Source organism: Cuculus canorus, chromosome 1, assembly GCF_017976375.1.
Source record: "Cuculus canorus isolate bCucCan1 chromosome 1, bCucCan1.pri, whole genome shotgun sequence".
Classification (NCBI taxonomy): Eukaryota; Metazoa; Chordata; class Aves; order Cuculiformes; family Cuculidae; genus Cuculus; species Cuculus canorus.
The window spans coordinates 16,953,542-16,977,557 of record NC_071401.1 but is presented as its reverse complement, the minus strand read 5'-3'; the positions used below and the strand labels follow the sequence as shown (position 1 = coordinate 16,977,557).

At 42.6% G+C, this 24,016-nt stretch overlaps 1 protein-coding gene across 3 annotated transcripts; it reads left to right on the top strand.

Annotated features, from left to right (window-relative positions):
• Positions 1-2,243: 2,243 nt before the first annotated feature.
• Positions 2,244-20,775, top strand: LRRC32 (leucine rich repeat containing 32). Of its 3 annotated transcripts, XM_009566427.2 has the most exons (4): positions 2,326-2,410; positions 6,509-7,039; positions 10,359-10,449; positions 17,276-20,775. In XM_009566427.2, exons 2-4 carry the CDS (start codon positions 7,017-7,019, stop codon positions 19,214-19,216), a joined length of 2,055 nt encoding a protein of 684 aa, XP_009564722.2. In that variant the 5' UTR covers positions 2,326-2,410; positions 6,509-7,016; the 3' UTR covers positions 19,217-20,775. The 3 variants fall into 3 exon arrangements, with proteins under 3 accessions (XP_053912674.1, XP_053912673.1, XP_009564722.2); XM_054056699.1 differs by lacking the exons at positions 2,326-2,410; positions 6,509-7,039 and adding an exon at positions 2,244-2,295; XM_054056698.1 differs by lacking the exon at positions 6,509-7,039 and having other exon boundaries at positions 2,285-2,410.
• Positions 20,776-24,016: the final 3,241 nt, after the last annotated feature.

Genomic DNA, 24,016 nt, shown 5'->3' with positions numbered 1-24,016 from the left:
TGGTTTAAGGGAGTGTTAGGAATGGTTGGACTCGATGATCCAGTGGGTCTTTCCAACCTGGTGATTCTATGATTCTATGATGCATCACTTGGAATATACAATTGGAATTCTTTCCCTAAGCAGCAGGCCACAGCCGTCATCCAGGCCTGGCTACTGTGCAATCAAGTTGGCCATTAGGTTGGCCTGGAGAAGTGACAGGAAGGGACACAATATGTCCTTGTGCCTCAGTGAACTCTCCTTGTGGGTCAATCTTGACCACACAAGATAGCATGGTGTAAAAGAGTGTTGGCTTGGGTGGGAGGTGTACATCCAGACATCAGTGTTGAGCTCATGTCAAAGCAATGCTTGCAGCCGCATTCACTAGGCATGGTACCACAAGATGAAGAAATGGGGCTCAGTTAGTTTAGTCTTTACATAGAGAGGGCAAATACAACTTTCAGATCATAAGCTCACTCTTTGCTACTCTCAGGATCACCAAGTTACCTTGAAAGTGCTGGTCTGATGACATCAATAAAGTCTTGGGACTGCCGCACACAAGCAAGATCCTCCACAGGTTCTGCTTCTGTCGTCAAGACAAGTCAGTGAGAGATTATTTACTTACTACTTGTTAAGCCATTTGACCTTTAATATACATATGCAGTTATACAGGTACATAGGCAATAGATATTACAGTAAGTAGATCACTATTGTTTCCTTCTTTATCATTATGTACACACTACTATTAAATTTATTATCCTTGTTAAATACTAATTGCAACAACATGTGCAAAATGCATTTAATACAATATTTAACGAACCACATCTTTCACATCTGTGGATGTTTTAATCTTTAGTTTCTCAGTACGCTGCAGATCTGAAGTAAATGGCTCACAGGAGCTGATGGGCTACAGAAAATAAACAGTAACCTGTTGCAGAGAAACAAAGGCTGGAAGCTGGCATATATTTAGCTCCTTGGCACATGGTATTAAAGGACACGGGTTTTAATCTGATTTTACTAAGCAGGTCCAGGAAAGTGAAGCAGAATTGGTGCTGTCTGGGACAAGGGAGTCAGCACCCTGTTTTTTTTGTGAAAATTGTTGCCTACCATTGCACATCATGGTGTAAAGAAGGGGAACACTCGATGCTGAACTCTCTTCTCTGAGGGGGAGATCACTTGGTGGAAGTGTTCCTTATGAACATAGGGGAGAAGGTGGGAGGTTTACAGTAGTCCCCAGTGCCTGTCCATCTCCCTGGTGGGGTGATCCAGGAGAGGTTGGGTCCTGGCTGGTGAAACCAAGACTTGGTTTGGTTCTAAGGCATCCAGTCATGTGGAGCCAGTGGACACCTGCCCAGGTATAAGGGCACTTCTAAGCAGAAGACGACAACATGGGCAGTGTGTAGGTTTCCTACTGATTTATATGAGCATTGCTTCTGAAATGAGAGGGAGTTCCATGCCCAAGGGAAAGAAATAAAAATCCATCTCATTGCCCTTTTTAGAAGGCATTTACATTATTACCCATTCAAGCATTAAATTGAATTTATCCTTTTGCCCCAGGGTGCATTTGGCCATCCCACTGCTGTGCCACAGAGACACACCTGTGCTGCCAGGACAGCAAACATGATGGTTTTGCCCTGTTGTGGTGCTTCCCTCCCATATACCCTCTCCCTGCATGTCCCATCCCTTGCAAACTTGGAGTTTAGGGTTTGCAGGCAGCCCAGTCCCTGAGATTTACCCTAACCCCAGCAAGCGTTGCCCCCAAGAACCTGCAGGTCTGTGTAGCTGAAAGCACATGCTCACATCTGTGGGACAGGCATGGTGAAGTTCAGAGGCAAGCACGTGTCTCCAAAGCCTGCAGAGGGGAATTTTTTTGTGGTATTCACAGAGTGTATTTCATGTGTCAATGTGAAAGGAGCGTAATTACCAGCTGAGAAACTGCAGGAAATAAGCCAAGGTTGAATGAACGAAATGGAAAATAAAGAGAAGCACAGAGGACACACACATTTTAAAACTATTACGGAGGTATGTATTCACGTGTTTGTGATAGCCTGGGAATATATAAGAGCTCATGACTGCAAAGGAATGAATTCAAGGACCAGTCTATGGGGAGTATTTTTTTTCCCTGTGACTTCAAACTTCTCTCGGAGCACACAGAGTTTTAGTCAGCTGGCATGCAACAGAGGTACGACTTCCCCAAGGAAACTCTTCCTCGGCTTGCACTGGAAAGGCTGCTGGGAGAGACCAGGAGGCAGAAGGCTGCAAGCAGAGGCGAAACCTCCTCCTCCTCCTCCTCCTCCTCCTCCTCCAGCCACAGAGCAGGTACGTGGAGACGCGTGTGAAACTGCGAGCCTGCTGGAAAGTTGAGCTTTCAACTGCAGGAGAGACGGGGGCTCTGGTGACTTAGCAGCCTTTAAAAATAACACAGATGAGGAAGGTACTGTATAAATAAAATATACTGTGTTTATGAATAGGCTGAGGAACTGACTAAACACACTGTACGGAAGGCTCTGTCCACATAGCTGTATATTTAATCCATCAGGGACTTGCACTGCAGTGAGTTAGATCCTTTACGTTAAGGAGGCACTGGTTAGTTTATAACAGTACAGTTGTCATATGCCTGCTTTGCTATTATTCTCCATGTTTATAGTAATAGAAGAAGGGGAGATGGTTTTTTCTTTCTTCATGGGACTTTAGTCTATTTATGGTGTTACTGCATTATAGCGCTCTGAACCAGAAGTGCTGCAGCGATCAGCATTGTGCACCGATAAATGCTGCTTGCCCAGCTCTCTGACACCGAGTCCTAATATAGCCTTGGGCGAATCACACAGTCCTGGGTAAAATGGGCAAAATGCTGTTTAGCTCTGTCAGTGCTGTTGTTGAACTATCCCTGTTGGAGCAGGAGGTGTGAGACGGTGGGGTTATTTTTCTAGTCTTAAGATCCTGACAGTTTGAATGTCACCTTGGGTGAACGATGACTTACTGGTATGGTTTTGCTGCATCTAGACTATTAAAATGAGGAAGAAGTGTTTAGACAATATTTTGAAGTTTTAGAAAATCCTTGTTAATATAAAAGACAGATAATTTTCTAAAGCCAAACCTTGTTGTGTTTTTGCTAGAAGTACAAATATGTTTCCCTTAAATAGAAGTCAAAGTTTGGCTTTGCACAACAGTGCAAAACTGTTTGGTTTTTTTTTTAACTGAGTTGTAATCATTTCAACTTTAAAATCATCTTATTAGTTCAAAATGCTGAAATTTACTTTTCAGTAACAAAGATTCAGTCATCTCTTTTTAAAGCAAATGGTTACAGCTTAGTGACTGTATCAGTGCTTGGCCTTTTACTAAAACAATGATTGATATATTCAAGGGGAGCTGTCAGTATCATGCAAGTCAAATCTGTCAGAAATAATTTTCCTCACTTCATTTTATGAATCGAGTACACTTGTTCTCAGAAACTGACTCAACTGTCAGTAAAAGAAAAATTGCTGAATTAAAAGCCAATATTTCTCTCTTTCTGCTGCACTTGTATACAGTTGGTGAGAAAAGGTTCTAGTTTGGTTTCTGAATTTGAGCTTCTCCAAGAATTTTGTTCTCCAGGGAGACTATTTCATGTTCAAATAGTTCAATCTTCAAATGTCAGTTCATGTCAGTTTTTGTTGACAGAAGTGTTTTCATTTTCCTATCAGCTGCTGTCCCTTTGCCCAGCCCCTCACTCGCAAAGTCTCCAGGCTGTGGGCTTTGTGCAATTCTCATTCATTTATATTTTCTCTCCCAGGGAGAGGTGTAGGAAAAAACAGTTGAAAAAAGGAGGGAAACTGGCTCAACTGTGTGTGTCCAGTTAATTGGAAAAATTAATTTTTGTTGGGAAATGCTGTTGGCTGCACACCTGATAGAGGTGCACATGGAGAGGGGACAGAGAGAGAGAAATTAAGGAAAGCAGCAGCTTCAAAAGACAGGGGGAAAGCCACACAGGCTTTACAGGAGATGTAAAAGTGTCTATTTTGACTTGTGGTTTAGACACTAGAGAGGCAGGAGTTTTGTATCTGCCTATGAGAGACCAACTACTGTGCAGATGGTACAAGCAAACTGAACTAGGAAAGGCAGCTCCTGGAGATGTTGTAGGGTCTCAGGAGATAAAGCTGTGCCTCCTTCTCAAAGACTGTGGCTGACAGTGGTATGGGGTATTTATTTTTTTAATAGGGTTAGTATTAACATTGCCTCCAGCTCCCTGGAGGGATGAATCACCAGGGAGCTATTCTAATCAAAAGGGAACAAGAGTTGTTCCACTCCTGCCCTTGCAGTTCAGACCCACTTTCTAAGGCGGGAGCTTGTTTTGTTTACTTCTCTGGAGAGTTTGATTCATGCAGCTTGACACAGATTCAACCCAAAAGCAGTGCCTTAGAAAGCAGCAGCATTATGGATGGATAGACTCCAAAAGGTCTGGAGGTTCAAAACACATAATCATCAAGACATATTCTTGTTTATCTGAAACCCTTGGGAACCTGCAGCAGATTACAGACCAGCTCATGAGAGCCAGTGGCTAAGAACTGCTTTTCCATCTTGCTCTAGGCCAGGCTGAGAAGAGGATTTGGAGGAGAGGAGAGGTCTGACGAGTTGCGCGCCAGCCCTAATCTCAACACCACTCCTGGCTCTGAGTGACGAGGGGTGAATTCTAGCTGGTGTTGGCAGAAACTGAGCAGGCAATTGCTGAGGAGATTGTAGGAAAATCTGGAAAGCCCTATTTTCATGGTCACAGGTGCAAAACCTGTCACATCAGTGGGATGGAACAGCCCTTGCTGTTTTGTGTAGGTGGCAAAATATCTTGATTCTCCAATCTGACCGATGGACATGACTCAATCTGTCTGATAGGGATGACCCTTGCTCTGCAAATGTGGCTATCAAATATGTACCATACTAATGTTTCAACACCACTTTAGGGTGTAAACTGCTGGATAGCCCAAAGTGTGAAAGTATTGAAAACAGGAGGTCACCCAAATGCTTTAGGTCTTTGAAACTAATTTCTGTCAGATCCACTTCAGGGCGAAAATGGTAAAGACACTGCTGATCTTTCCCAGCACAGTTGGTATGCCTCTAAGGCTGTAGTTTTAATGAAGAAAAGACCTGAGCGGCTGAATCAGTGCATGCCCTTCCATCCTGCTTTGGCATTTGTTTCTATCCACGCTCTTCTTCACAGATCAGCTGGCGCAGCTGGTTGGCCACTCAGTAAAACAGCTTGAGGAACAGAGCTTGCTTTTTAAAAAGCACCACCAGCAAAACCCTTGCTATTTTTACCCCTGCAAATCCAGCCTTCGCTCAGTACTCACTGAATGCAAACTTCCCAAATACTCAGGTGCAGGAAAATGGGAAGCTCCAGTCATTCAGGACACTCGTTACTCTTCATTACCAACTAAATACTTGTATTTCATCTCCAAATCAAATTAAAATATCCTGCTTTTTAAAAAATAAAGTATTTTCCTTTTCTTCAAGACCTCAAATATTTGAGGTTTTCCTTGCAAAAGAGGCTGTGTATTGCAACTTCTATTGCATGCTGCTGACGAGGTTGACTCTAAACGCAGAACATCCAAAAGGCATTTAAATCTCTGGACACCACAGCAGTCCCCAGCTTCAGCTTGAGTTTCCTGGTCGCCTCAAAGGTACTGCAGGTGGAGGGCTTGCCTCTAGGGAGTGTGCCAAAAGTATCAAGTGAAAAGCAGTGCTGCAGCCAGCTTCAACCAAGAGAAGCTTGAGACACTCTGTGCTGGCGCAAAGTGATCAAAACTGGTCTGTTGAGAGCCCACTCAAGGGGAGTTTGTCCAAGGTTGTAATAGTCTCCCAGGCAGACTGTTCTTCTGAGAGCTAAACATGGATTTTTCTATTCATTGTACCTAATCATGCCCTCTCCTGCCCATTTATCCTTCTCATTACAGGGTACATTGCAAAGGGAACAGAATGCTAACAACTCAGCTCTCTGGCATATTATTTCAGCCTTAGGAAAAGGGCATAGCAACAGTTCAAGTTTGTGAGGTTAGGAGGCAGCAATGGGAAAATCTGTGTAAAGATGGGTTTCCTAGAAGCAGGTCCTAATTAGTAAAAGGAAATGAGGAAACCAGCAATTAGACAGCAGCTTTAGCCCTAGAGGGCAGCACAAAATAATAAATAAAAAGCTCAACTCCCAGGCAATCTGAAATCATCTACACGACAAAAGCTCTCATTCTGCAATGGGAAGTTGTTACTTGCAAGTTTGGGAGATTGAGATGAATATTCAGCAGCTCATCTGAATGTTCAGAAACTTCTGCTTTTATCAATCTCCTTAATTCCTGCCTTGTGCCATGAAGGCCCTTCAAGTCAAGTGTGTTATAGCTGGCACTGAATCCCCCATCGTACTAACAGATTGCTATCACAGTCTTATTAGTGCATCACTGCAAAGAGAAAGAGTTATTTCTTCCAGGACAGATTTCCAGATTCTGGGCTTTATGTTTATCAGCTGTGAATTTGAAACTTTGAATATTTAAGTGCTGTTTTCCTAACAATGCAGATTAGGTGCTGGGGTAGAAGGCTGGAACACTCCAGGAATATAACTCGTGGACTCAAAACCCTAAAGTAAACATGCTGCGTTGCAACACACACACAGCTAAACAATGGCATCGGCAATGATAAGTCACTTATTCCCCTGAGCGAACCCGTGGCCCAATCCTGACAGTTTCTCCAGCAGAAATAACTCTTTGTTTCTCAATGCCTGCCCTGAGCAAGGGCTTCAGGATGTAGCACAGTAGCCGACTCCATCCAGAGCACAGCGGTGGCTAGGACCCAGCGAGAGCCCAGAGAGGAGTACAGAGGAAGACAGGCAACATGATTTAAAGCAGACACTGTCCCAAATAAGGTTATTCCACTGAAAATGCCTTCATTATGAAGTTACAAGCGAGCCTCTTGGCATCCTGAGTGGGTGAACCTGAAGCTGAAGAACAGTTTCATCGGCATTAGGACTGAGCTGGTTTTGAAGAGCTGGATATGCTTTTTAATGACGTGATAAGCAGTGTTTGGGGATGCAAGAAACCCTTGAAACAAGGTAAATGTGTCTTCACAATTCAGTCTTTTTAACCCCAGAAGCTCTAACACGGCAGCAAATAGTCTTGTGTGAAAAAGGATCAAAACCTGGGGAGTCTGGCTTGTGTTGTAGGTGTTCTGTCATACTTAACCTTGCTTTAGCACAGGATAAGGTCTCTGTTGTCTAAGCAGTAAAAAAATTACCTTTGGGAAAAATTTGGAAGGTGCTGCTGTTGTCAGTTACAAGCAAAATGTATTAAGTGATTTCAGGGTTAATATTGTAAAAGAGTTGGAGGTAGATATTGTTACAGAGTGAGAAGTGGGCAAACTGGGATTAAACCCTGGTTATTCCATGGTTTCAAACGTCATGGGGCAAATCATTGCTCTTCTCTGCCTTTGCCCTCCCATCTGTTAAGTGCATATGCTGATGTAGTTTAGGTACTATGATTTTTCTCTGTGCTAAATTATTTGACCTACTTAATAAGATTCATTGTGGGTGTTGGTCACTGTTGGTCACTGAAATCCCCTGTACTTTTCAGCTGTGGATAAGTATGGGTAATTTTGCAGTATTATGATGGAAAGTTGTGACACTGAATGGGGTTCAGAGCTCAATCCTGCTTTGAGGTATGGTGGCATTTTTATCACATCTGCTGGTGGGAGCAAACTAGCACTGAGCACAAAGTTGCTTTGACTTTGGGAAAGCCTCAGAGCAATAAATTCCTTTACATTGAGTTACTGCTACTCCGGGACTGATTTTGTAAGCTGTGCTTAGACACATCAGTGCCAGTGCCAGCAAGCAAGGTTTAGTGGTGATGCTTTTTGACACCAGGGTGATAGTGCTCCTTTGAGCCCCAAGTTCTGCAATCAGAGAGGGTGGTGGGCATCTGAGACCTCCCCAGAGGACAGAGAGGAGGAAGCCGCAGTGCTATGGCACATGAGGTGTTGCTGAGGACAGCATAAATATTGTCTGGATACAAAGCTAGGCAGTAAAAGCTCCTCATCTGGAGAAGCTGCAGTGAAAACCGCTCTGGGAAGGGAATTGCTGTGAGTAAAGATGTTGTGCAGTACCATGAGGAGTGGCTTACCTTTCTCTGGATGCAGTCCATGGGGTCTCATATGGGAGAGACTACCAAGTTCTACCACTTCAGGACATGACAGCCACCTTAGAAGTACCTTGAAGGAGAGCATCCTCACTTACTACAGACCTGTCTTACACAGCAAACCATTAAATTATGGGTTTGTGTTCAAATACATCAGTTTCCTGGTTACTTTATAAACTTACAATTTATGAAGTTTCAAAGCATGTTAAGACCTTAGATTATGTTGGATTTATCACTTAAGAAGCAAAGAGACCTTTTTTTGCACTGGCAGTGTGACAAGCAAAGACGTTGCAGACTGCACTCAAAGCATGCTGTCTATCAGGGTGGTGCCCTGTTGTGGGTAATATCCATGGAGATTTCATCAGCTTAATTCTTTGGATTTAAACAGAAACAATTTCCATTTGGGGATTCTGAGTAAAGCCTTGTAATCATTGGTATGTTTGTCTTTTCTTTCAATTCCAGCAAACTAATACCCCAAAAATAAGACTCATTTTCTACTACTCCTTAGAGGATGCACCCACTCCTCTAGCTCTGGAGAAGGAGGAACAGAGGAGGAATGACAGAGACATTACAGATGGTGGTCTCAGCTATTCCTCCTAGGATAATATTGGAGTATTTTGCAAATAATAACAAAAAGTGTAGAGAGTGAACATTTGCTTTGGGGTGGGGGCGAGAACAGACTTTTGGTCCTGCTCCTGAGCATCGAAACCTCCAAGCTCTTTCACCTTGGAGTCCCAGGTCATCATGCATCACTAGTTTTTCCCCTGAACTGGAAGGAATGTGTAATCTGAAAATGGAGCAGCTGTGGTCTAAACCTCCCCAGCTTATCTTTCCCTAGCGCACAATTATTTTCTCTGGTTGGGCAATGAAAGGATGGGCAGGTTCCCATAGTGAACGTGTTGGTATTGATGTTCAGCACTTGCCACTGCTGCACAGAAGGATGGCAATCAGTTGGACCCTCAAACAATGATTAAGAGTAGGCGTCTCCATCATCCCTTCTCTCTTTTATTTCCCAGCCTCCTGATGCTCTGTGGGTGGAAGCCACTGCATAATGGTATTTTGACACCAGGTTTTGGTGACACGTGCATGGGACTGGCATGCTTTTGGAGCTCACCAGATGCAGGCTTGCTCCTGGAAAGACTTAAGAGCAGTGCTAGCTAACCACTACCACCTGGCTTCCAGCTGGGAGCTCGTGTGTGTATCTCTGTGGATGTAGGCAAGACTGGCTCAGATCTGCCTGCAAGAAGCCATACAAATACAGACAGGTTTGGCATGTTGGCAACAGAGGCTGTCGTAAAGAAGTGGTATCTGGTGCTCACATCAGTGGTGACCATAGCCGGAGACCTCATTAGTGTCCATCTCAAAACAAGTAATTTGAAGGACAAAACCTTTCTCTTGATTTCATTAACATTTTCCCCCCTTTGCCCAGTGACAGGTCTCCCAGTGTTGTTTGCTCCTTTTGCAGTTATTTATGTGTGCTTTTCTGGAGTGTTTTCCAAACAGTTAAACTCTGATGAATCCTTTGTTTCATGCAAATCCATTCTATTTTACATCTGTCTCTGTGTAAGGTGTCTGCTGTCAAATGTATTTAAGACCTGCCCATACCTTGATTGTCTATAATGGAAAACTAACACTTGGACAAAAAGTTCTCAATCTATCCTTTAAGCTGTTTATATTAACACAAGAAATCTGGATGAGTGTGTAATAGCTCTTGAACACTCCGGGATGAGAGGAGTGGAAATGTTGTGGATGGAAATGGAAACTGTTCCCCATGATTATTTTTTCTGAGTGGCTCTCACACACCATGGTCAGGATTGGCAGCCCAGAAGTCCAGCCTGGTTGAAAGTACCTGAGCCGCCTGTATGGGGAGAGCGAAGGTAACTCCATCATCACTTGCTGTCTTTCTCTATGATGCCAGATACACCGCCCAGCCTGAGCATCTGGACTTCATTGGGTGGCCTTGGTATCCTCCGGGTAGCAGCGGAAATTGTGCTGGGGCAATCCCATTTAATGTCTTGGATCTTCCTTTCAAGTCCTCGTATAAATCTCTCTTTTTCTCATCAGACTTAAAGGGATTCAGAAGTAATAAGGAGGTCATAAATGCTGTAGGCTCAGAAATGGGTTAATTTATTGCTCTACATGAGCCCTTCTCTATGTTAGATGATGATCTGGTGCCAGCTTTCACACGCATTGACTGCCGTGTCACATTGGAAATCTGACCATAGTTACTTCTTCCCACAGAACCATGAAAATGTACGTCATCTTCTTCCTGGCAGTGGTGAACAAAGGGACCTCTAACTATCAGCCCACAGAGGGGATGTCCTGTGAAATGGTAAGACTGCCTTCCTGCCCAGGTCCCTTCAGGTTCTGGATGAATTTGGGACCTCCTTGTTACAGGCGCTGCACAAATAGCTGCTGTCTCTTTGAGGAGAAAGATCCCCAAGACCAGGCAGAGGTGGGCTTTGCTGTTTTAGTGAATGCTCTCCAGCCTGTTCTTGGGCTGTGTCCTTGCTGTACTGACAGCATATATAAGGGGAGGGGGGAAAGAGGGTCAATATCTCCATTTTTTAATAAGGGGTAGCTGGTTGAAATAAATTTAACCTGATTTCTCTAGGACTGTACAGGGATTCGCAGCTAAGATAAAGATCTTAGACCTAGAATTGACTCCTTTATATCAGGCCTGAGTTCTTTGTGCTTTAAATAAGGCATCTTCTGTGAAAAGCATCTATGCCAGACCTTTTGTAATAACAAAGAGACTGACCTCCTCTGCCCTAACACAGCATTGCTGCCAGGGAAGTCACAACTGACTTCTGCTGGAGGTAGAACTCGTGACAAGGCCAAAATTCGCCTCCAGTACAAAATTTGTTCCTTGGATTTCTGCAAGCACCTGGTACAATATTATAAATGTTATTCACAGCTGAACTTTCTCCCTTCCCTAGCCAAGTGCTTCTGACTGTAACAGGCCATTTAAAAATACTTATCCTTTTTTTTTGAAAGTTGAAGCTGTTCAGCACAAATCCCCCAAAATTTCCAAAATAGGGAAAAATAATAATTTGCTTGCTGTACACATCTCCCTTATGGGACACATTCCATTCCTGCTCACTCTGTACTTCCTGAATTCCAGAGAAATTAAGACCTAGTGTATATAAAAAGATCTTGGGAAGGTGACTGGGCAGCTCAGTTCATTGGCTGAAGAGGAAAGACTGATGAAGCTGCAGTAAACATGACAGCTTGGGTCTTGTGCATCATAGATATATGAAGGCTGGGCGAGACACACAGTAATCCAAGCAGATTCATCCCATCCCATTTCCTGATGCGTCAGATCAGGCTGACTGTTGAGAAGTAAGAAAATGCTTGTTTCCAGCACTCTGTTGAAAATTGCTTTCATCAAGCCAACAATCCAAGCTTCTACGTAATGAGGCTGGGATAAATTTGGTCCTGACAGAAAACGCACTGCAATTAGGGACTGGAATGCTCATTTGGTACAAATTAATAGCTCAGCATTGCTAATGTTGGTGGAGCTTTTCTCATCTTCCTTCTCTGGACATTTGGTCCAGTGGAAGGAGGGGGGTGTAAACCCATGCAGCTTGAAGCAACAGGAAGCTACTGGATTAATTGATGGATCCATTGGAAAGCTCTCTGACTTCGCATTATGATTTTTTCATCACAGCCTCAATGTTTTATATGTTACTCCCTGTGGTGACAGCTTTAGTGTAGCAAAGGCTCAGAAATGGAAATTTTCATAACAGATCTCATGGAAAAGGCGTGAGTAATCAACCTGTTTCCCTCTCTAACTCACCACTGGTGCTCCTGTTATTGAGCCAAAGCCTTGTAGTAGAGGTTCTAGGAAGTAAACAGTCCCTGACAACAGGAGGTTCTTCCCAACTCATATTGCCATCCAAGGAGAGGGGCTTCCACTAGTTCACATTTTACCTTCCAAAGAAAGACGTTTCTGCTAATCCATGTTAACTGGGAGAGTAAGCTTCCAAAAAATTCATGGAAGGGAAGGGTATTTAACAAATCATACATTACCTTGCAGAGAGGTAATGCAAAAACGTATGCATAACCAGTTATCATAGGTCAGCCGATATGTGCTACCTGGGCAAATTGCTGAAATTTGGTTGTGTAACTGAATTTCTGCCTAAACAGGTCTTCCAGAGAATAGGCATGGACACTGTGCAAGCACAAAGTGGCTCCAGCACATATTATTTGGTTCAAACACTCATGCATTGATACAGGAGAACATAAACAGAGGCTTGGATCTTGCTGCTTTGTTTGTATGGTTCTTACTAAGGGGGATGACAACTTTCACTCAGTGCTGAGCAGTGAAGAACTGGAGTGAGAATCCAAACAATGTTCAACCTTTGAGCTGTTGGGTCATTTTTTTTCACCAGCACCTTGCAGTGCTTCTTGTCAATGGACTTCAAACAAACCAGTGGCAGCACGGGTAGAGATGATGAAGTCTGAATGTGAGACCCCCTTTTCCAGCCTCAGGCTGCCAGCCAATTGGTTGACAGGTTGAGAGGAGGGGAGATAGGTGCAAACAGATACTGTTTGTTTCGTTCCACTGAGATATGCTTCATCTTTTCTTCCTAGCTCTGATGAGAATGAAATTCATGCAAATAAGCCTCAGGGTATAAAAGATGGTTCAGAGCAGACCAGATAATAAATTCAGTGAGGATCAAAACAGTCAGTGAAAAGGAATGAAAGTTTAAAAAGTGAGGGGAAATATTATAGGAACAATTTGTGGACAGTGGGAGGTATATATTTTATCAGTCCCTTTTATCCATGGGAGGGTTCAGTGAGTGCAGATTAAAAGCCAAATCCTGCAAGACACATGGTAAACTGGGACCTCCCCCCTATGACTTCAGTGAGAACCAGCTGGCTGGCCTTGATGGGAGCTGGATCAGGACTTTTCTAAGAGACTGAGTGCACACAGGGAGTGGAGGGTGCTCAACACTTGTTGAGATCTGGCTCAAAGTGTTGGAAGAAACCCAGCATCTGCCTTAGGCTGCAAAGCAACTGCTACTTTTTCACTCCATATTTTTTCATCTTTCTGGCTCCTCCTGACAAATTTGGTGGCCTTCTATGATGAGGTTACAGAGCTGGTGGATAAGGGCAGAACAACTGATGTCATCTACCTGGACTTATGCAGAGCATTCAACACTGTATCACACAACATTCTTTTTTCTAAATTGGAGGGGCATGGATTTGACAGATCAGAAAAAGACAAAAAAGAAAGGTGGTTGTCATAGATGACTCCCTTCTGAAAGGGACAGAGGATCCGATATACCAACCAGATCCAACTCACTGGGAAGTCTGTTGTCCCCCTGGGCAATGCCCTCAGACTATCACCCGCTAGCGGTTTTTCGTGTAAGCAGTGAAGAGATAGTAAAGAAAAATACTAAAGCAATCAAAAGGGATTTCTGAGCCTTGGGATGGTTGGTTGGTTGGTTAAAGGGGTGCAGGTGGTATTTTCTTCAATTATTTCAGTATCAGGGAAGAACATTGAATTAAGCAGGCAGACCCAGCTCCATGTGGCTCCATGTTTGGTGTCATTGGCAGAACTTCAGGTTTTTCAACCATGGCAGGGTCCTCATCCTCAGGTCTATTAGCATCTGATGGTAAGCACCTCTAACAGAAAGGGAGAAGGATTTTTGCTCAAGTGCTAGGAGGGGTAATTGATAGGGCTTTAAACTAGATTTGGAAGAGGAAAGGGGCAATAGCAGGCTAGTAGAGGATGAGAAATGGGAAGGCACACCAAAGTCTGAGGAGCTATATCCTAGTGAGATTCAGATTGCTCCATAAGGAGATAGACACAATGACCCACACTTCAAGTGTTTCTATATGAATGCACAAAGTATGAGAAGTAAGCAGGAGGAGCTGAAAGCCTTGGCACCGTCCCAAAGATACAACATTATTGGCATAGGTGAAACCCAGTAGGATGAGTCCTGTGACTGATGTGTCATAATGGATGGTTGCAGGTCCTTCAGGAGGGATAGATAGGGAAGGTGAAGAGGGAGGGTGGCATTGTATGAAGCAGGATGGCTGGAATGCATAGAGGTTGCAGCTGGTGAGGGTATAGGTGAGAGCCTCTGGGTAATAATTAAGGGACCAGCAATTAAAAAGGATGTCATCATGGGAGTTTCTGTAGGCCACCCAACCAGGACAACATCACTGACAAGTTATTCTTTAAGGAACTGAAGGATGCCTTCAAGTCATCTGCCCTTGTCCTCATGAGGGACTTAAATTTGACAGATGTCAACTGGGAGTGCCACACAGCTGGTCCAAACAGGTCCAGAATATTCCTAAACTCTCTGGATGAAAACCTCATGGTGCAGGTGCTGAGAGAACCGACCAGGAAAGGTGTCTTCATTTATTTGTTGCATGTTAACTGTAAGGGTGTCAAGTGAAGTGGTGATGGGAGGCTGCATTGGCCACAGCAACCAAGAAGCAGTCAAGTGTAACATCTGTGGTAACAAGAGGGAAACTGACAGCAAGACCTCAGGTCTGGATGTGAGGAAAGCAGAATTCAGGTTGCTCAGGGAACTGCTTAGTAAGGTCCCCTGGGAAAAAGCTTTTGAAGGTGCTGAGGCCATTAGAGCTGGAAACTTTTTAAGTACCACCTCCTAAGAGCACAGGACCAGGCAATTCCAAATGCCAGAAGACAGGTACGTGAAGTAGAAGACCAGCATGGCTGAGCAGCAATCTTCTAATGGAACTAAGGCATAAAAGGAAGGTGTACGGCCAGTGGAAACAAGGACAGTTGACATGGGAGGACTACAGGGATGCTGTTTGACACTGCAAAGCAGAAATGCGTACGGATAAATCTCAATTCGAGTCAAAGCTCGCCAGCATTGTGAAGGATCATAAAAAGGGCTTTTAAAGCACGTTAACAGCAAAAGACAGGCCAGAAATAATGTTGGTCCATTACTAGATGAGCATGGACACCATCCAGCTCTGCAACCATCAGCACAGAAAAGACAAGGACCTGCTGGAGCGGGTGTGAAGGAGGGCCTTAAAGATGATCAGTGGGATGGAACACATCTCTTATGAAGAGAGGCTGAGAAAGTTGGAGTTGTTCAACCTGGAGAAGTGTGGGCTCCAGGGAGACCTTATAGCAGCCTTTCTGTACATGAAGGGAGCCTGTAAGAAAGCTAGAGAAGAACATTTCACAAGGGCGTGTAGTGAAAGAAAAAGGGGTAATGTCTTTGAACTGAAAGAAGGTATATTTAGATTATATATAAGGAAAAAAATTCTTTAATCTGAGGATGGTCAAGCACTGGAATAGATTGTACTGAGAAGTTGTGGATGTGTGGTCACTGGAAATGTTCAAGGCCAGTATGCATGGGGCTTTGATCAATGTAGTTGAGTGGAAGGGGTTCCTGCACAAGGCAAGGGAGTTGAAATACATGGTCTTTAAAGTTCCTTTCAAACCCAAACCTTTCTATGTTTTTATGACTCTATGATTCTATGATCGTCCATCTCCCACAAAATGAAGAGACTTCCTGCTGTTATTTGGGCCCCAGAGCTAAACCCAACACTGTGCACCTTTTAGCTCAAAATAAGCAGTTCTACAGTGGCTTTGCAGGAAAAATATAATGTCAGGAAGAAGTTAGAAATTTGTTTGCTTGTTTGTTTGTTTGTTTAGCTGGGGGAAATTTGAGTGAGTTGGATGGAAAATAGAAGAGTGTTCATGTTCCAATAGGCCATTTACGTCAGATCTTTGAGAAAGATGTATCATGGGAAGGACTGCAGAGCAGCCTGTGTGTATCCAGAGCTTGGATTAGCACTTATACTTCACTGGCACATTTTTGTGCTGTGTCCAAAACTCACATGATGCAAAAGAGATTCACAAAATGCTGACTATTAACCAACTTCTAAACAGACCTGCCACTTCATTCACATAAAAGTTCACATGAAACAGATGGTTTAAAATATTTTTTGCTTTTAATATTTCTTTAATGTCTGAAAAACTTTGCGTCATGGAATCTCGGTTCTGCTTTTCCACAGAAATTAAGACTCAACAGATTTTTTTCTTTCTGATCTTTCTACAAACAGTACATGACCCAGTCACCCAGATACATTCATAACAAGTTTTCCTCCAGTAAATTAAATGCTGCCTAAGCCTTTTGCATTCCACTTCCTTCTGCTGCTGTATGTTCTCCTTAACACAAAATAAAGCTTGACATTTATGCAAGTACGATCTTGCTCATGCTTCCAGTGTTCTTTATGAACACAGACTCCAAATTTTGCACTGGACAAAGATCCAGTCTTAGCTGAAATTAAACATGTGCATCTAGAAGAGGAATTTGACATTTGGATTTTTTTCTCTACCCTGGTGCTGAGAATTGGATTGAAAGGACATGACCCTCACTGCACATCACAGCTTTTTTCCTCTCAAAAGCTGGCTTTATCTAATTTGTCTTTTCTGTGTTGTATTGTGGGTGTCTTGTGTGGTTGTTTTCATAAGGCATGCTTCCCATATGAGCAGTAGGGAACTGTTGCCTTAGGAAAAGGATAAACATGAATAGTGAAAGCAGGAAATGTTTGGAAATGATTCAGTTGTTGAATGACATATTGGGTTAAAGACGCATTGCTTAACTAAGTCACAGCTAAAGGAGGACATGATCAAATATCTGAGGATGTGACTAAGAAGGAAAGATGGGGCTTGTGCTGTAGGATCCTTATATATTTCTCCATCTCCTTGCTTTGGGACTTGTGCTGCCAATAGAATGAAGCTCTTCAAAGTATTATTTACTATTGCCAGACTTTGCAAAATCAGTGATGAAGCTGAGAAAATTAAGCATCAAAACAGAAGTGAGGAAACGGTACTTGATTGCAATGGAAAGCAGGCAAAACTCCTTCATTTGGGACTCTTTAAATTAGCCCAGGAGAAAGGATACAAAAAGGAGAACGTTTAGTAGGTATTACCTGCAGATAAAACACTACTGTTGTGGGGCAGAAATGTCTTTAAATAAGTGCTGTTAGCTGCAAAGAAGCATTATGATTGTTCTTGTTCTCTGAATGCTCAGAGAAAGTAGTGCGATCAGTGTTTCAGAAGAAGGACCTGCCTGTGTGCGGGATACTATTTTCTTTAGTGCAATGATATTTTTCATTTGTCACATGACAACTCCTTTTCTCTCTTTTTCTGGCAGGAAAACTCACAGGCATTTTGCCACAACAAAGACCTCCACCAAATCCCTCGTGAGCTTCATCTGAATGTAAACAAAATAGATCTGTCTGGAAATCTGATTCAAAGTATCCCTGAAATGCCATTATCATTTTACACTTCCCTACAGTGCCTGGATTTAAGCTCTAACCAGATAAGCTTCATCACGCCTGGAGTCTTTGCACATATGACGAGTTTGCTGGAAATAAATTTAGCCAACAATCACTTATATGAGCTTGCTCAGAATGGGACAGAGGGGATCGGACTTTTACCTAAGGTAGAAATACTGGACTTGTCCCACAACAGTCTGTACAACGGGATGGCTGAGTATTTCATCAAACAAGCTCCAGCACTGCAGTATCTTTCCTTGGCAGACAATAGTATTATAATGATATCACAGAAGATGTTTCAGGGATCTCCCAGTCTTGTGGAGATAGATCTTCAGAGTAATATCATAATGGAAATAGAAGAAGGTGCTTTTGAGACTCTAGTGAACCTTTCTAAACTCAATCTCTCCATGAATTCAATTACTTGCATCTCTGATTTCAACCTCAGGCAGCTAGAGATACTTGACCTTAGCAGGAATAGCATTGAGACCTTCCACACCGTGAAGTCAGATGATGAATATAACCTAAGATGTTTGGATCTGAGTGAAAACAAGCTACTTCACTTCCCAGTCTTCCCCCAGGTAAATAAACTGGTAACTCTGAATTTATCAAAGAATTTAATCCAGCTCACTGCTGAATCCCCTCATAATAAAATGGACTATATGGAAAATGAATGGCTGGATGCTTCTTTTCATCTTCTTGATCAGAAACAAAGTAGAAACAAAAGTTCTCTTTATTTATCCCAGCTTGTATATTTAGACTTAAGTTATAATGAAATCAAATCCATTCCGGGTGAGTTTTTTGAATCAATGTTGTCCCTTCATACCCTTAATCTCAGTAAAAACTGTCTTCAGGCATTTGCAGTAACTTACGACAGCGCATTGGTCTCCCTAACAGTCCTTGACTTGAGCCACAATGCTTTACAGAACCTTTTCCTAGATGCTGGCACGTTGTCAAATTTGAAGGAGCTCTATATTCAAAACAACCATCTTCAGGCCTTGCAATTTGATATCTTCTCTAGTCTCCCTAACCTCAGAATGCTCAATCTACAAAGCAATAATATCAGCCTTTGCAGCATGTACTCAGGATTAGCTAAGCAAAGACTTGCTGGAGAGGAAAGTGGTTGTGTATCGTTTGTTGATTCTCCTGCCCTTCAGTACCTGTACCTAGCCGACAACATGTTGAACATCCTACCAGCATACACTTTCTACAAGACTTCTCTGATTGTCTTGGATCTGTCCATGAACCCTGGACTGAAAATAGAAGTTAAAGCATTATCGGGACTGGAAAAATCTCTGGAATATTTGTACTTACATGGCAACAGCCTGATAGATTTAAATATTTACTTGCCTTCTTTTAGTCACCTTAAACATTTAAACATTTCTGAAAATCAGCTGAACTGGCTGCCTAAGTGGGGTAGTGACTCTCCACTGGAAGTTCTAGACCTACGGAACAATAGGTTTAGTACATTACAGAACAGCAATATTTTAGCATTAGAAAACTCCCTCAAAAACTTATATGTCACTGGGAACCCACTGAACTGCTGTGGAAACATCTGGCTCTCATCGATGATCCAGAACAAAAATGTCCAGATCCCCAATGTGGAGCACTTAACATGCCAATACACTCAAAACTTTGGGTATCATGAAGAAATGCACATCAGGAACATCAGACCAGAAGACTGTGAAAAAGAGGATTTAAAGAAAATCAACTTCCTTATTATACTAACATTTGTATTAGTTGTATCGGTGATCATCATCGGTGTGGGTTCATTTTTCTGTTTTCGCAGGCAAAACTTTAGCCATCAGTTTAAAGCATAGGAACACAGAATGCCTTGAAAACCGAAGAAATCAGGTGCTACACTGCCAGTGTGTAGAAATGAAGGGTAAAATTCTCATCTTTGATTTTTAACTGTGGATTTTAAGACAGTTTCGAAGTGTCCCTGAACTGCATCACTGTAGCGCTCTGGGTTGCAGGGACTGAAATGAGAATTTGCCATGTTTTGCACTTGCTTCTTTCACAACCTTAAAAAGTTTATACTTCATAAGTGGTGATATAAACCAACCAAAAAAAAAGCTGTCTAAGGTCTTGAGACTTTTCACTAAGTTTGCAGATACTTTGTTATGCCACCTTCACTCTGCCACCTTCAAGGAAAGACCATGGAAATTGAGTATTGTAACTGCGTCACCTCTGGTGATATCAGATGAGTAGGAAAGCCCTTCCATGAGTTCCAAAACAATGAGAATTTAGTTAAAAAAGGAAATCACAATTTGCATCTGTTGTGCTTGTGACTGCCATTTTGAAAATGCACAGTTGACCACAGTAACAAGAGACCTTGGTTGTAGAAAGGTTTGATTACCTTTCTTTGCTTGTAGTATGTTGCTCCAGCCATGGGGGCAAGACACAAGAAGCATATGAGGTTAATCAGTCTTGTCACTTAAAACCCATGAGGGGTGTAGGAGAAATCTCAGGCGTGAAACAGCTGCGCTATACATTACCCAGATCTGCTTAGAAGGTCATAGGTCCACAGTTCAACTCAAAGAGGAGAAATCTGCCCTTCACGTGCAATACATATTTAACTGGGTTTAATGTGAAGAAACTCATCTCTGGGATGAATGTTTTCAAAAGAAAAATTTTGGAGAATGAATTTCAACCAGCTAACATTGGACTGAAATGCTTATATTTCTAAGGAAAACTATTGGAAACTCACTGCATACAGCTGCATGTCAATGCAAAAGAATAATGTATCTATTTTTAAAGGTCACAGGAGGTTAGACAGCAAAAACGTGTTTTAAAGATACCAATGTGAAACAACATGCTGGGAGCTTAGTCCTGGGCCGTTATTCAAATCAAAGGTCTACTGACCTTCCATAAAAGGAGATCATGGCCTAGAGAACTGGCTGCAAGAAAAGTTAAGTAGATTCTTATTCTGTGATGGATTTGACATGGCCAACCTGTTACATTGCTAAAAACTGACACAAACATATGTTGTGTCCCACACTCTGAGAGCAAGTTCACCCCTTTGAAGTGAAAAGAAGCTCGCAACAGTGGGAGCCTGACCTCCCAGCCGGGTTCGGTGGCTTCAAAAGGAGCTATATCAGGTTTTCTGTTAATGCCAGGGACCGTACATTAAGGCACGTAAAAGAAACAGAGGTCAACCCAAAACCTGTCCAGGTAACTAACTCAGAGTCAAATTGCTGCTCCGTTTCTGTTTCTTCCACCTAGTGAATGTCAAAATAAACACACTACAAAAAGCTGTATAGTTCTATTTTAAAAGAAATTATGTAAGGAACTGGCTGTTAGTTTTCAATGTGGAATTTTGTACAATAAAAACACCTTTGAATTTTGTAAAAAGCACAGGGTTGTGAATATATTAAAATACCAGCTTGGAATGCTCTACAGATGAGAAGCTATGTCTCCCTATTTATCTATAGTATCCAGACTCCATTTTACACCTGTATTTTCTGGTCCTGAAGCAGGGACAGCTGTTCCATATCTTAAGAGTACAACAAGTGGACAACAAGAAGATCTACTTAAGATGGAAGCAAGCATTTGCACAAATGGTCAGCAGCAATAGGGCCTGATCTCACACCTGTGAAAGCCAACGCTACACATTGGCTCAAGCTCTTATTCTTGTGGGAGAAAATTTGAGCAAGTAGCAATCCCAGGGATTAATGGGAAGCCTGGTGCTGAAATTGGTGAGCTTTTTCTTTGGTGTGAAAGCAAGCTGAGCTGTGCACTCAGATGCTGGCGGATTTAGCCACACACTGAGTTCACGCCTTTAATGTCGAGCACGACAAGATTATATCTCCTTCTGAGAGCCAGTATTAGCTTGGCTGCCACGACTGGAATTAGTTAATAGCCTGATGACAGAGCCAAACCCATTTAATTAAAGGTTTTAACACTGCTTTTGTTTGGCTCTACCAAAAGGAAGTGCTTGTTATTACTAAACATCTGGGACTAATTAGACTTCCATTGACTTTCCTGGGAGCAGAAGCAGCTTTCTCAAGGAATAAGCCTCAGGAGTAAAGTGTAGCATGGCTGATTTGGATTTCTTGACTAGCAGCATAAGCAACTGAGAAGTGACATGAGCTCGCTCTGGCCAATTCTGTTATCTGGATGGGATGAGAAGCATGAGGAAAAGCAAATATGGATAAAAGAGCAAAGAGAGGGAAAACAGAGTGGGAGCTCTCCATACTATTCCTCAAAGTAGGAGGTTGCAGATGACAGCTCCAACTCTTGCCTCCTTTGTCTGATTCTGTGTCTGCAAAAATCCCAAATGAGAAAGTACCTGATCCTGCATCAAATTAGCCATTACTCATACATTATGCATCTTTCTGCCAGTTAGTCCCACCGTCCTTACAGGCTCGCACGATAGGCTCTGATTTGACCATAATTTTGTGACCAAAATTTACAATCTCATTCAGTGCTATTTCATAAATTCTCTGCAACAGCCTCTGCTGATGCAAAGAGAGTTCATGCTGCTAAGCCAGGGAATATCCTCCTGGGATTCTGAGTTACACAGTCGAATACATGGGATTTATGCAGCCAATGAAAACTTTTATTCTTTTTTTTTAAATTGTTGCATGCTTCCCCTCTGCAGTTGTTTGCATGGGCAAGGCAATAGATCTTAAAATATTTCCTACTACAGTTTGCTGTGGTTTGTTCCCAAAAATGATTCTCTGCAGTAGGGTCAGGTAGATATAAGTACTGGAAGCACTAGAAAAACTCACAGAGAGTCCCTAAAAGCTCAACAAGTCATGACTCATGTTGGCCATCCATGGAAAGTCAGTCTCACTTTCCAAAGGCACTGGCTTTTCCTACAAAGCCAAGACAAAACAATGCCCTAGCGAGTACCAGAGCCTCTGGCTACTTTCCTCTCTTCAAGGGCACTGCTCAGCCCTGAATTAGCCATAGCAGATTAATATAAAACCCAGTAAAGTTACTTCTAATAGTCCAGGAGAGGTGTTCTTCTCTGTTCCCCATGCCATTCAGTACCCTCTGACTTGCTAGGGGAGAAATAAATTAAAACCATAACCTGAACACCCTGTATCTCTGTAAGAGAGAAAAATATGTCTCACTTTGCATGGGAAAGCTTCTTGCCATATCTACTATTTTCCATAAACAATTGCCTATTCTGCTTCTGCACATATGTGCAGAGGTGCACATACAGGCACATCAGTGTAAGAAACACATCACTTTGGGATTAGCTTTGTTTGACCCAAATTAGAACAGCCTGTACTAAATGATCTTCTATAATAACAAACAGCCTGTGGTGCTGGTTTCCGTGGATTCCTATTTCATGTCTGTCCATGTGAACCAGTTCGACATAGGCTTTCAAAACTGATCAATTATTTATTGCAAATGCCTAAGTTTGCAGTGTACATCTCATCAATCCTGAAACAAGTTTGATTTTCCAGAAAATGGGGTCCATCTCCTTTCAAAACCAAGGCTCTGCAGTATGTCTTATACAAGCCTAGAAGAAAAAAATGAGATTGTTTAGATGTATATATAGTTCTTTCACTCACTGCCTTCAAAAGATTGTTGCTTGCTATGTCAGAGCTGTGTTGAGCATCTGAAGAGCTGAAATACAACAAAGATTTGCACCACATCTCCTCTGCCCTGTAGCCTGCTCTCAGAAGGACCAAGATGAACATCTCTTCACTCACACAGCAATCATTCACCCATTAATATTGTGGTTTAATTCAAGTGAAAGAGGAAAATTTTCTGTAAAGAAAGAAGGAAAATCAAGCCTAGGGTCTGCAGCTTTCTGACAGTGCTGCAACTATCCAGCCAGAGAAGAGTTTGGTCTCACTGGTCATGGATTGGAGAAGGCAAAAAAAATTTTGCCAAGTAACAAGAGGAAAGTCAGATGACAGGAGCTGAGAGCCATCTGAGAACTCAGGGTGAGTAACGGGAAAAGAAGAAAACAAAGTGTTGGTGTAATTTCCTTCCAAGCAGTGGGGAGATTCTCCAGAGGAACAGGCAGTAATACATACCTACCCATCTCGTCACAACTCAAGAGGTTAGAGGTTATCTATAAAACTTCAGCCCATCTCTTGCCATGGAAAAGTGAGAAGAGCACCTAGGAGACAGACAATAGAGGAGCAGAAATGAAGGAAGCCAAAGATGGGAGGGAAATGGAGTAGAGGAGATGGCTTTAGTACAGTTCAGCTCTTCATGGTGGGTAATGGATAAATGTATCTGAACGCTGAAGAACATCCGAAAAGAGAAGGGAGTGAAAAGCTTTGCAAAGAGGAAGGCGGAGGTGGAGCAGGGGGAGACATGGATACCTTGGGTAGATGACGTGCTAGCTGTCTGCAAACATGTGACACATGAACAGAGAAGGACATCAGGTCACAAGGGGTGACTGGGGAAACAGGGTGAAACCAAAATGGGAGGGAAAAGAGACTGAATAAGCACAGAAGAACTTTCTGAGGAGGGCCCATTGGGCTGTGCAACATTCTTTTACAAGCAAAGACATTTGGAGTCTGACACAATGTGATACTAAACAAAATTTGGCAAGTAAGAGGGAACACTCCTGCAAAACTGGCATAGTCGCTTTTCTCCCGAGCTATTGAACATGGCTGTTATATTGCGTTGCACAGCCAAGTTATTTC